Source organism: Phaethon lepturus, unplaced genomic scaffold (assembly GCF_000687285.1).
Source record: "Phaethon lepturus isolate BGI_N335 unplaced genomic scaffold, ASM68728v1 scaffold50150, whole genome shotgun sequence".
Classification (NCBI taxonomy): Eukaryota; Metazoa; Chordata; class Aves; order Phaethontiformes; family Phaethontidae; genus Phaethon; species Phaethon lepturus.
Window position 1 is genome coordinate 2,016 of NW_010513758.1, and position 12,525 is coordinate 14,540.

The window sequence follows — 12,525 nt, forward strand, 5'->3', positions numbered from 1 at the left end:
GTGGAGGGCCCAGTCATATGGTCCATCAATAGTCATGTACCTGCTTTGTCCATGTGGGTTTCCGCAATGCAGCAGGAAAAAGTGAAGCAGTTAATAGGAAAACGTGTGAATAAAACACCAAAAAAAGGCCACAGGAATTGCAGGGCAGGTGTAGGATGTGGGATGAGTGACTCTCTTTTTGATACTCTTGGTCTGAAGCTGTGCTGTACTGGTTTTTTGATCAAGTTTTTGATCCTTTTTGTGTTGAATATCTTGGGATTTTAAACAAAGCTTTCACAGTTTCCATCCTGTTGTTGAACTTGTGTTTTTGTTTTCTCAGCTGACTTGAAGAAAGACTTAGGTGAATATGTTAAAACTCAGCTTCCCAAAACCACAAAATTGGTAAGAAATGAGAAACGGGAAGGCTTGATTCGAGGAAGGATGATTGGAGCCTCTCATGCCACAGGTATACTTCCTTGTTTCTCTGTTCCTTACATACTTTGACCATAAGTTAATTGGGTGACTTCTCATTCTGCAGCGCAGCTCTTTTAAATGTTGAATGTTTGACCTGTGCTTGCTTTAGCCCACCGTAGGGACTCTGCATGTCGTGCCATGTTCTAAGCTACACAACTTAGCACAGGGGAAGAAAGATTTGGGGTAATGCTATTTTAGGTGAGAGACATTTTACCAATTGTTTCGGAATATCAGTGACTTTGCAATGAGTTAATTACATTGATCTTTGACTGTCTTATTAACGTATGTCTCAAGACCTACACAAAGTGTCTTCAGTAATACAGAGACCTTAACTAACATTACCTGTGCATTTAAATGTTTATATCATGCAGTTGATCATGGTCTTTATATAGTTTCCTCCAGTGTTTCCTCATAGCTTTACTGAATTAGTCCTCACCTGAGGTTTTTCTGTTACTCCATGAGAAAGAAGCAAGGAGGACTTGGTACTTGCTTATACATAAATATAGAGTAGATATAATAATTTCACTGCTTTATAGTTTGTAATTAAATTTAGAAAATCTGTGCTGTGTAAGAAGGGGAAGATGTTTTTTCAAGATACCCAAACAATGACTTTGCGAATTTGGAGCCAGATTTGAGTGTCTTTTAAACCTTGTCTGACCTGCTGGTTTGTGTTTTGTTCCCACCCCCCCCTCCTGTGAACATTTGCTTTCAATAAAATGAGCTAACTTTTTAGAATGGGTCAGTGAAATAGTAAAACAAAACCAGTATTTGATAAAATGTAGTGAGGCAATGTAGAATTTTCCCTATCCATGCCCTGAAAGAATGTTGTCTCAGGAACATCTCCATCTGCATTAGATATGTGGTCACAGAATATTTTCTGCAATTTTTCATGTGAAAACTTGCTCTAAAATGGCAATCTGCTTCCTTATTCCTTCTAATCTGGTTTCTAATTCGCCAATCTAATTGTAATGTTTGTCATACAAGCTTTTCTGTTGTTGCAGTGTGTTAATTGGGATAAATAACGTTTTGTGCTTTATGTACGCTGTGTGTGCCTTTTACCATAATACACTTTTGGTTAAATTCTTTTGCGTCTGAGAAAGTATGTGCTACTTTCTCAAATAATTTTGAGTGGCCAATAAAGTCTCTTAATTGGAGTTTACTCATTAGCATTGTAATGGCATAATCCAGGGAGAAAATTGTGCTTTCACTTTCCAAGCTGTGCTAGGATTCGAGTTAATGCAATTTTAAGTCATTTTATTGCTCTTCTGAACTGCTGGAGTCTTTTTCTCTTTCTTCTTTTTCTCCTCAGTCAAATACTGTCTGTTGTTAATGGGTGACTCATTATATTTGTACGTTGCAAAGTTTGTTTTCTTTAAAGCTCTTTCCAGTTATTCTAGTGTTAAATAGAATAAACATAAAATTTATGTTATGTCATAAGAATTCAGATGACTTTTTAGACCAACTCAACCTGAAGGTGTCTTATGGATCAAACTGTCCTCTCTGACCATGGTGGATAATCCCCATGTAAATTGATCAGACTGAAGCGTTGCTTGGTCTAATACTGGATTTGGCTTTGCCCATGAACATTCACTCTCCTGTTAAACTGGTATGAATCCACAATCACTCTAGAGCTAATGAACTGGGGAGATGCTCTATGTTACTTTATATTCAGGAATTGAAACGTTGTGGCCTTTGTCATGGATGACTGCAGATTAATTAATCGGAATGACTTGGTTTAAAGTCCACAGATCTTAGCTGCATCAGTAACTGGATGGATGCTGAAGTGTGATATGAAGCGAGCCCAAGCTGATGACAGTCAGTGGAGAGAACCAGCTTTGTCGTGGGGATAATTCATCCAGCCCAGTATCTGTGATCTCTGGCTGTCTCTGTAGCCTAACTCAGGTGTGGGAGGTGCTCTGCATTAGGGCAAATGCACCGCCTGACTCCGAGGGCTGCTCTGATGATGCTTCCTTTAAAGTACCGTAGCTCTGCTCAGTCTGGGTAGAACACGTGACTACTATAAAACCCTGTCAAAGAAATGCAAATAACAGCCCCCATGAGCATTTCATAGCTAAATAGGATCTACCTTCTGCCTCTGTGACTGAACTAGTCCCTGTGGAGTCTCTGGTTTGTCAGCGTTTCCAATGCAGATGGTGTTTCCCCACTGTTACATAGGGTGCTGAGGATGCGGATGATATAATTGCATATGTGTTTGTGTGTTTCACCTTACCACGGATCTTTGTGTTTTGTGTGCTTTGGCCACTGCAGGGAAAGTGCTGGTGTTCCTGGACAGTCACTGTGAGGTGAACGAGATGTGGTTACAACCTCTGCTGACTCCCATCAGAGAAGATCGCAGGACTGTGGTGTGCCCTGTGATTGACATAATCAGTGCTGACACACTTGCCTACAGCTCTTCCCCAGTTGTGCGTGGAGGGTTTAACTGGGGCCTGCACTTTAAGTGGGATCTTGTTCCTTTGTCAGAACTGGAGGGACCCGAGGGGCCCACTGCTCCGATCAAGTAAGGCTCCTCCTGCATGGTGTGAAGCTCTGTGTAACATATGGATGACCAGAAGCACTTCTTAAGCATTGTGGAGTGTATCTGGGTGTGCAGTTCTAGAAGCAGATGCCTAACCTGTCAAATGTCTGACTTGTTTATTTTACTTAGAAATAATACCGGTTACTCTTAGCCATTTCGGTTTAATTTTTCACATTTCATCATAAATTAGATATATCTGTCTTATTAGCTCAAGAAAGCACACTTTTAGAGAATGCTTGTACAACAGCAGCTTTTGCTAAAGACAAAACTCTTAAAAAACTTACACTATTCTGTATTAAATCTATCCAATAATTTAACTTTTGAGCTATGCATTGATGTTTGTTTCCAGTCTGTCATTGCATTTGGCTTAATGATGATTTTGATAATCGCCTTTGTTCTGGTAATAGCCTGCATACCCCACTAACATAGGCTCTATAGTTTCTGTGATGAAATGCTTAAGAATTGCTAGATTAGGAAAATATATTTTTGTGGTAATAGGAAGATGGTTTCGTAGTTGATGGGAGAGAACATCAGAGCATATGGTAATTTTCTATGTCAGTATTATTTTTTTGCTTCAGATTTCATTTATATTTGTCCTCAAACAAGCAACTATTTTGTCATAAAGCTTTCTAAATGAACACACATGGATGTGAAAACCATCTTTAAAATATTACTTGTCCCTTTGTACAGTGTGGCAAATGCTAAAACTGTCTGCTTGGAAGCCTGTCCATATTGTTTTTGCAGTCTGAATTGCTTGAGAGTCATTCTGAAATAAAGGTCTTGCTATAAAGCTTACAGTAAGACTTGAAAGTTACCTTCCTTAATCTTTTGACCATTGATGGCTGTCTTGCCTGTACAGAACTGGCAATATCTGGTTACTACTGGACACGTAACTGTTACAAAATGATTTGACTAGACGCCTTTTTTCAGCAGCAGACACATATGGTTCAGACATGAGAATAGAAGCTGTCCCAGTGTGAATCTGTTCATGAGAAGGGACAGTGCTGGTAGAGCAGTGCCAAGAAGCTGATTGTGCTGCTTCTACTTGCAGGTAACCATCTCACTACAGAATTCAGGCTTGTAAGGTGGAAAAACTTTACCTTTTTTACAAACTGACTCCTTGCAGAGAATGTGGTACTTTTATAAGATTTGCAAAGTGAATCAGAAGTTGGGCAGTCTCATCTCGCTTTCATTCTCTTTTCTTGGACTGTAAATGAAGAGCATTTCAGGCTGATGCAAGCAGCTCCAGCACAAGGTTCTCTGCTGTGGTCTGACAGCTCTGCAGTTAGTCTTTCCGTGTCTACCCATCACAAGATTTGGTCTGAGAAGCCAGGAAAATCCTTAAGTTACTTAACAGTTTGACTGGCTTATTTGGAAGGTGTTACTGTGGCAGTTTCTGAAGCTAGAAGGGAAATGACAGGCTGGGAAAATCTGAATGGGGAACCAGCATAGACCATCTTAAAATCCTTATTCTGTTAAGAGCTGTTCTCACAGTTAATCTGGGGCATGCCTGAAGGTTAGTTCTTCCTGTGTTCAACACCGTTGTTGCATTCCTTCAACTCACTTTTAGGAAAAACTCTGATGGAAAAGGCAGAGAACTTTAAAGGGATTCTAATCACCTAAAAAGATTACATTTTCGGAGTATGAAAGTGACTTTTCCTACTTAGAGGTCTCTGCCTGCTTTGAAAAAGAAGCTAGATGGCTATTTAACCTTTGAAAATGGCTCTTCATCAAATGGAAAGTCTTACGTTTTACATTTTAAAAACCTTCATAATGAAATATTTTGGTGTCAGGGATGGAAACATTGAGAGCAACCTTTCAACCCAGGTTTTAAAGTGACGGAAAGTAGAAATTTGTGTGAGAACAAGCAAGGAAATCCAGACTTAGGCTTGGTTTCATCACAGGTTTTTATTAACAAAGATGAGAAGCCTGTTCCCAGCCCATTGCATGTTCCAACTATCATATCGTATTTATGTCGTGTTTTTACTCTCTTTCATGCTCTTCTAGGGCATCCGCATATTATAGCTTTGTGATACAGTAGCAATTCAGTTTAGATACTGTACAACAGGGATCATATACAGATTTTACAAACAAGAGCGCCATTCTGGTAACACATAGGCAAAGGAAAAAACTGGGAAACCCCGAAAAGAACATCTATGCAAATACAAAAACCTGTAAATAACCTACCTATAAACTGATCATTGCATCAATGATGAAACAATGCTTCTATGGTATTTAAATACTATCTATGAGATAGAGTGGTATTTCTTTTAGCAGTCCCCTGGCTTGTATAATTTAAATTTGGACCTTGTTTCTTGATCTAATTTAATATGGGAAAGTAATGTATACTCTGGATTCTACTCCTTCTGCAGTTCAGTCAAGCCTGGTCTGTATAATTTGCCCCTGTTAGAGGGGGAAGAACACATTACTGTGTGTGAGTGTACGCGTTTGTAGGGGAAATAGCTTCTGGTAAAGGCAGATCAAATTAAAGGCAGCTCCTACATTTCACTGTAGAAAACTTGATGGACTCCAAACTTGCACAGGTTTTCACTTTTTTCTTTTTTTCTTTTCTTTTCTTTTTTTTTTTTGAAGTAGACAGATGGCCACTTTGTTCTTTCCCTGCCCTACCCCTTTTCCTCAATATTGTTGATTGGTATTGGAATAATGAAAGATCACAGATACCACTTACAGATCTGCTTTTGAAAATGTTTTGAGGGTAGAAGTGTGATCTGATGATTTCTAGTGTCTGCAGGATTTAAATTGTATTATGTAGGTCTAAATTTAAGCTTTGAAAGTAGCTGATTCAGCTAAAATTACTGTGTTGTTTTTCTGTCTAAAAGAAAATGAACTTCTTTCAATATTCCTTTTTAGGTCACCTACTATGGCTGGAGGCCTATTTGCTATGGCTCGTGAGTACTTTAATGAACTTGGACAATACGATAGTGGCATGGACATCTGGGGAGGAGAAAATCTGGAAATATCTTTTCGGGTAATCTGGTTTTTATGTGTATTGGAGTATGAACCTCAGTGTCTGGCTGCTTCTCTTCCTTATATACAATTTCTTTAGCACTGGAAGCCATGTGCACACAGAAATTGGCAGTTTTGTTCCCAGGAAGGATGCCTTCAGTGCACAGTAACTGCCTTTACAATAATCATCAGTTAAGTTTTAACAGGAAGATTAAAGACAATTTTGGGCTCTGTAGTTAAATGTTTGTGGCTTTTTCTGTGTTTGGTGGAGCATTTTATAGTACCTATAGAGAAGCGTAAGAAAAGAATAATCATGCAAATTTCTGAAATTAGTTTATAAGCAATGTGTAATGGATTTCACAAGTCAGTTAAAAAGATGCATGGCTCACAGCAACATTGATAATAAATAAGCTTATTATATTTCCTTAGACACGTATGGGCTTTTCAGACACTTCAGCCTTCTTTTTGAGGGTCTGGAAATGTAAATATTTTATAACTGAATTAAGAGTCACATAGAGGAGTCAACTTCGTTGGTAAAAAAACCAAGAAAGTTGTAATCGGGAGATTCAAAAGTGATACTTCATTGGGCTTCCTATATTTTATCTCATCTTCTCTGTCATCCCACTGAAAGAAAAATGACTCTTTGTGCTCAATGTCATGTTTACCTCTTCACTTTTGTAGAGTGGATTCATCAATAGGTTTGACAAGAGTCTGCCTGAAAATGAGATGCTATCACGCAAAATATAAAAAGACGATTAAAAAGTGAAGTTAACATTAAAAAAAAACCCAACCCAAAACCAAACACACAACCCCCAAAACTTTAGAGAAATCTGTCAAATGGGGTCATTAGAGAAATCAAGACTAGAGCGCAAAAATAAGAACTGGCATTTCATAAATTTGGGTGACTTTAAAGTGTATGTACTGAATAAATAAAATATTTCAAGTTTTTAGTACAAAATATAATTATTGGATATCTGAGTAGAAGTGTATGGAGTTTTAGTAAATTATTGTTGTTACTGTGTAATACAGTGTCAGTAAAAAGGGCTTTGAAAAATGGGAGTATATTGAGAGAGCTTTATGAGGTCTTGAAACCCCCTCTCCCTGGGGGAGAGCTATAAAGAACTTGAGTCTTTACCTTATCCAGGAGGAGTTTTAAAAGTGACTTGATTATAAACTGCTAATGTGAGAAGATTTTTCTGAGGTTGTAGAACACATTAGTCCAACAAAGGGCCAATGATGATAATTTGCTGGAAGCTGAAGTTCAAAAAGAAATTTAAAAAAATAAATGGAAGCAGTGTGTAAGTGAAATCTAGATCTGGGGTGCAATGAAGCTGGATTAAGGCACCCAAATGTAGTATCTGAATGTGAACAGTATTTCTGAGTTCCCATATACGTAACAGAAATAAACAGCTGTGTAAAATAGGTGTTTATATTTAGTTGAAAAGCTCTCCAGGCTCTCTTGATGATACTGACTGATCTTCATTATCTACAGTGGAAGTGTGGACATTGAATTCTCATCTAGACAAATAAATTTAGATATCTTAATCTGCAAATTGAATCTCAGCCCATGTGTTTCAGTGTTTTCTAACAGGTCATTAGAGCATAAAATTTTAGAACATTTACTGTTTGTTTTTTGAAAACCATGGTGTGTTTTGTGGAAAGAGTGATGATATGACAAAAATAGTCTTTTGTAACCTGAAGATTTATTAATTTAACTTGTCAGAAAGCATGCTATTGCTGACACCTAATCGCATCATCGTGTATAAACCTACCTAAGTATCCTTTGAAGAAGAGAAGGAGGTAGTGTGCCTTGTCATACATACAATGAGGTGTTATTCTGGTTTTGTATGGACAGATCTGGATGTGTGGTGGTAGACTTCTCATCATCCCCTGCTCCAGGGTGGGACACATTTTCCGTAAAAGGCGTCCCTATGGCTCACCAGGGGGACAGGACACTATGGCTCATAACTCCCTGAGGCTGGCACATGTGTGGATGGATGAATATAAGGTAAGAGTCGATTCTCGGTCGTGAAATAATGTTCTTAACTGCTTGTTGTTTGAAGGACTGTATCACAGTGGGTCTGTTAGCACCTCTAGTGGGGTCTTCCTTCTGTAGTCTGATTTCCTGTTGTTAATTTTGATACGAATTCCTAAATTCTGTAGGATTGTGGTTTGGCTCTTGAGTCTACTCCATGTTACTTGTGCTGCCTGCTGGAGACTGTTTTACAGCTTTTTAATGAAGTAAAAGATGACAAATGAGTTCTTGTAGGCTCTGCACTGCTTTGTGTTCAAATCAGTATTACGTGGGGGCCATATACAACTTGTTGTATGCTTTCAGGCCTTTCCGTGTTGGTGAGACAGGGATTTTGTTGGTTGGTTGGTTGTTTTCTGTTTTAATTAGCAGTCTCATTCTTAGTCTGTCTTGCCCTGAAAGACCGATCAGGATTGACTTCTGGATTCAAGGGCAAGTGTATTCCTTCTTTGTCTTCAGATCTTGGTACTGATGGTTTTATGTGTAGATCAAGTTTTTGTGAAGCCCTGATCTCTGATACTTGAGGACATTTTGGCTTGTGAGACCTTAGGATTTGGTGTGTGGCCAGCTCCTGTGGTCCCTACAATTTCTATGAGAGACATATTTTATTAACTCTGTATTCTGTAGATGTTTATGTTTCAAACCCCATCCTTTAATCTTGATGTTCAGTCAGTTTGAGGAACCTATTAGGGGTCATTAATTTTTATCTCCATTTTCCATCTCCATAATGCATTCTATCACTTTCCTTTGTATTGGTGTCTGGGCACGGTTGTTTTGTGATTAATGATGGCTTTCTCTGAAGCTTGGAATTGATTTGTTTGTTATTATTTCCAGCTAATACTACTTTGTCCAGCAAGGACAAACTGCTGATTCTAGCAGTCTCTTACAACAGATTTGTGTCCTGAACATTTCCAGCTGTTTCTAATCTAATTCTCTGATAGTGCCAGAGTCTGTCATTATGACAGATTTATGTATGGAAGGCAAGCCTGGAAATATTCTTGTTTTTATAAGTGTAATGCAAAAATTTAGGGCCACTATAATTTACTGAAGTGATTGTATGATGCACAGTACAAAGATGAGACTTGAAGGACCTGTTTTGCAGCAAGGACCAGATACCAATATCTAGTAAATAAAATTGCATAATGGAAGGGAAACAGCAAGATTTTCGTAACTGTCAAAAGCAAAATGTAAAAGAAGTAAGTTCATGTATACAGTGGAAATAAATAATGCAGAAAAGATAGGATACTAAAATTTGAACTTTAATCAGGAAAGAGGCAATTGGAGTAGCAGAGCTACTTTTTTGAAGCAGACCAATTTCTGATAGTGATGTCCAGCCTATCTCCAAACTTCCCAGAGCTGTCCAACAGTCCAATGTACGTAATGCTTCCCCTTCCTCTACTATTAAAATAGCAGCGATGCATCAAGCGCATCCAAATGCTCAAAGATTTTGATATGGACGGATATGTAATTTGTCTTGAGATAATGCTGTCTGTCATCTGAATATCAGAGATAGCAGTAAGTAATTGAAAACTGTCAGAACCACATTATGGTAAGTAAATTCCAGATGTCTACAAGTAAATACCATAGATCGGTGCCCTGAAAACTGATTTCTAAGTAATATCTAGTAAACGACTTAATGTGTGAATACAATGCCTTTTTTATGAGCTTTGTAAATCTAGCTGGAATTAAAGACTCTACAAGAGGATTTTTCTTCTAGTTTTGGTAATAGTATTCATGCCACATTGTACATTCATGAATTCGTGTTTGCGTCATTGTCCCTGCATTAGAGTTGAACAGCCCATAAGACTGAGCTGGAATCTTAATCTGTCCTTGCCTAATCAGGTACAATTGAGTATAATCATAAATTAGAACATGAAAAAATAACATTGTGGGAGCCTTTCTGGAGATGATGCAGATGAATGGGAAAAACTGGGCTTCACAAGAAAGCTGACAGTTTTGATTCTTCATGTGAATTAATTGCATGGTCCCACTGAACTTCACAAGATGGTTCCATTCATAGATTTATTCTGATACGGAATTTTTTTGCCCTGGTAACTTGTAAAGTTAGAAGGCTGGAAACTGTGAAAGAGAAAATACACTTGAACCCCACAACAATGAAAACAATCAACTGGACAATCAAACTAATTTAAAGAAACCTTTGCCAGGTGAGGATGATGATCATATACACATCTGATTCTGATTTAATGACTCTAGGATGCCTTTATTGCCAATGGAGCATAGGGCTGATTTGTTTCCTCCTCAGGTTGGCATCTAAAAAAGGTCAGCAGATTCATGCCTGAGAAGTGTCTTCATGAGAAAAGCAGTCTAGAAAGATTAGCTCAGAGTTAGGCAAGATAAATCTCACCACCTCTGGCAATATAAACACTGGAATTTCCTAATGCCAGTTAAAAGCATTAGCAAAATGAAGTGAAACTTTGGGAGTTCAGCAAACAGGAAAAAGTTGGAAATCAGTAATCTGAAATTCTTCTTCCCTTGCCCCCAACCTGTTTCTCTTAAATACAGGAGCAGTATTTTGCTTTGAGACCCGAGCTAAGGATGAGGAACTATGGAAACATTACCGACCGTGTAGAATTGAGAAAAAGATTGAACTGCAAGTCATTTAAGTGGTATTTAGATAATATCTATCCTGAGATGCAAATATCTGGGCCCAATGCCAAAGCTGCGCAGCCAGTTTTTATTAATAGAGCACAGAAACGACCGAAAATAATCCAGCGTGGAAGGGTAAGATGAATTTTCTTCAAAATATAGAATTCTGTTTTTTTAGTTATTTTGAGATTCTTTCTGAAAGATTTGCTCAAACACAAGAAAAATAGTCTGTTTCCACAGAGCAGAGATTTGTAGTTTTGGAACAAGCCATGTTGAAAAATAACGGAATTTGTGTCTTTTTAGACAGGCAAATCAGTTTCACTCTGATCTATATTTCAGGTCAACAGACTAGATACTATTCAATGAGGTTTCTTACTTTAAAGCTCTGAGTTATGAAGTTTTGATGTCTTTAGAATGCGCTTTCATGGCTGTTGGTTCTGAAGATGGATTTGGATAGAGAGAAATTTGGCCTCAAATATTCATGCTCTGTTGGCTTACGATAAGAGTACAATGTAATTAGTTTCCAAACTCATTGCTTTTACTGGATAATTTTCTGCAAAGATGAACATTTGCATCTGAGACTGATGATGGCTTTTCTAGTCTTGACTGTTAGATAATGAACAGAAAATGAGTTTTGCTCTTTTTTCTTCAAAGTAAAAGTGAAGAGATAAATTTTCACATGTATTCATGAAGGAGATCATGATTAAATTCATGCCTTAGCTCTGACACGTATGTTTATGGGTTTGTATGCAGGCAAAGCCAGCACACAGTTGCATCTGTTCTCTCCAGTGCCAGATTAGTCTGATGTGTGCTTTTTATGCTTCCCAAAATAATGGATAACTTCAAACCCGAGACAACTTTCTCAAGGTCTTCTCTGTGAAAAAGAAGACATTTGAATAAACTATCGCATGTGCACATAGATTATGGTTAGCAGATTCCCTTCTAGCTCAATAATTGGAAGCATTAAATAGCCATGTAGCCTTCTCCACAAGGTAACACAGGCTGCAGTAGCTGTTGACAGTTGCTGGTCCTACACATAGGTTCAGGCTGGAGGACCTGAGTTCGTGCAGAACCTATTGACATCATTAGATTTTTGCTTGGAAGTAGCTATCTGGGAATCCACAATTTGTGCAGTATTTTTATAATAGTATCCCAGCCAAGCTGTAAAGTTAGTTATTAGGGCAAACATGTAGTTTCTCTGAATAAAACTGATACAATGGGCTGATTCCCCTAGTTGTTAAATGCTGTTATTCCCCTAGTCAGGTGTGGACCACTCCCCTTAAATTTAATAGATTTCTGCTTTCATTCAGACAGAAGTTTAACTAAGGAATTCCTGATGTGGGGGCGGGATCTGAATCCCTCAACAACACGTAAGGAGAAATCTTCCTAGCAATTATTTCGCATGGTTTAATTTGGAGAAAAACTTTTAAGAAGGGGGAGACAAGACACAGAAAATGCAGTTCCTTAGCTTGGTTCTCTGGGGTTCAAAAATTATACCCAGCATTATGTGGGAGAGTCAACCTTGGCTCTGATGATTGTATAAATGATTTCCAGATGCCTACAAGGAACAGAACGATCAGCCAATGTCACCACTGTGTGCCAGACTCTCTTTAGGATTTGGGATGAATCACTCCAAATCCCAGCTTATTCTCAAAAACTAATTGGGCCAGAGATAAGTGCCTGGTTTGACAGCTGGGAAGAACTGTAATGATCACAAATTGTGACAGTTCTTAACAGCGTTATCAAATGCTGATCTTCATGGCCAATAAAAACAACGATGAAAATCATACAAAGCTCATGTAGCTGTATGGTTTGAAAGTTTTCTGTTGAATGAGGAATGATAAAAATGAGATCTCTCCTAGAAGTCTCTGGGGTGTGAGGAAATGTTACTTAGAAGGTTTTGTGTAATTCGTTTCAGATGTGTGTAGGG

At 38.1% G+C, this 12,525-nt stretch overlaps 1 protein-coding gene across 1 annotated transcript in view; it reads left to right on the forward strand.

Moving 5' to 3' along the window:
• Window positions 1–319: 319 nt before the first annotated feature.
• GALNT11 (polypeptide N-acetylgalactosaminyltransferase 11) overlaps window positions 320–12,525 on the forward strand; it is a gene marked incomplete at its 5' end in the record, with an annotated part of 24,929 nt that continues 12,723 nt past the window's right edge. Inside the window, 5 exons of the mRNA XM_010290808.1 lie at window positions 320–445; window positions 2,722–2,971; window positions 5,861–5,978; window positions 7,812–7,964; window positions 10,512–10,730. Of these exons, the coding sequence (XP_010289110.1) occupies window positions 320–445; window positions 2,722–2,971; window positions 5,861–5,978; window positions 7,812–7,964; window positions 10,512–10,730 (866 nt within the window). The remainder of the gene's footprint in view (window positions 446–2,721; window positions 2,972–5,860; window positions 5,979–7,811; window positions 7,965–10,511; window positions 10,731–12,525) is intronic.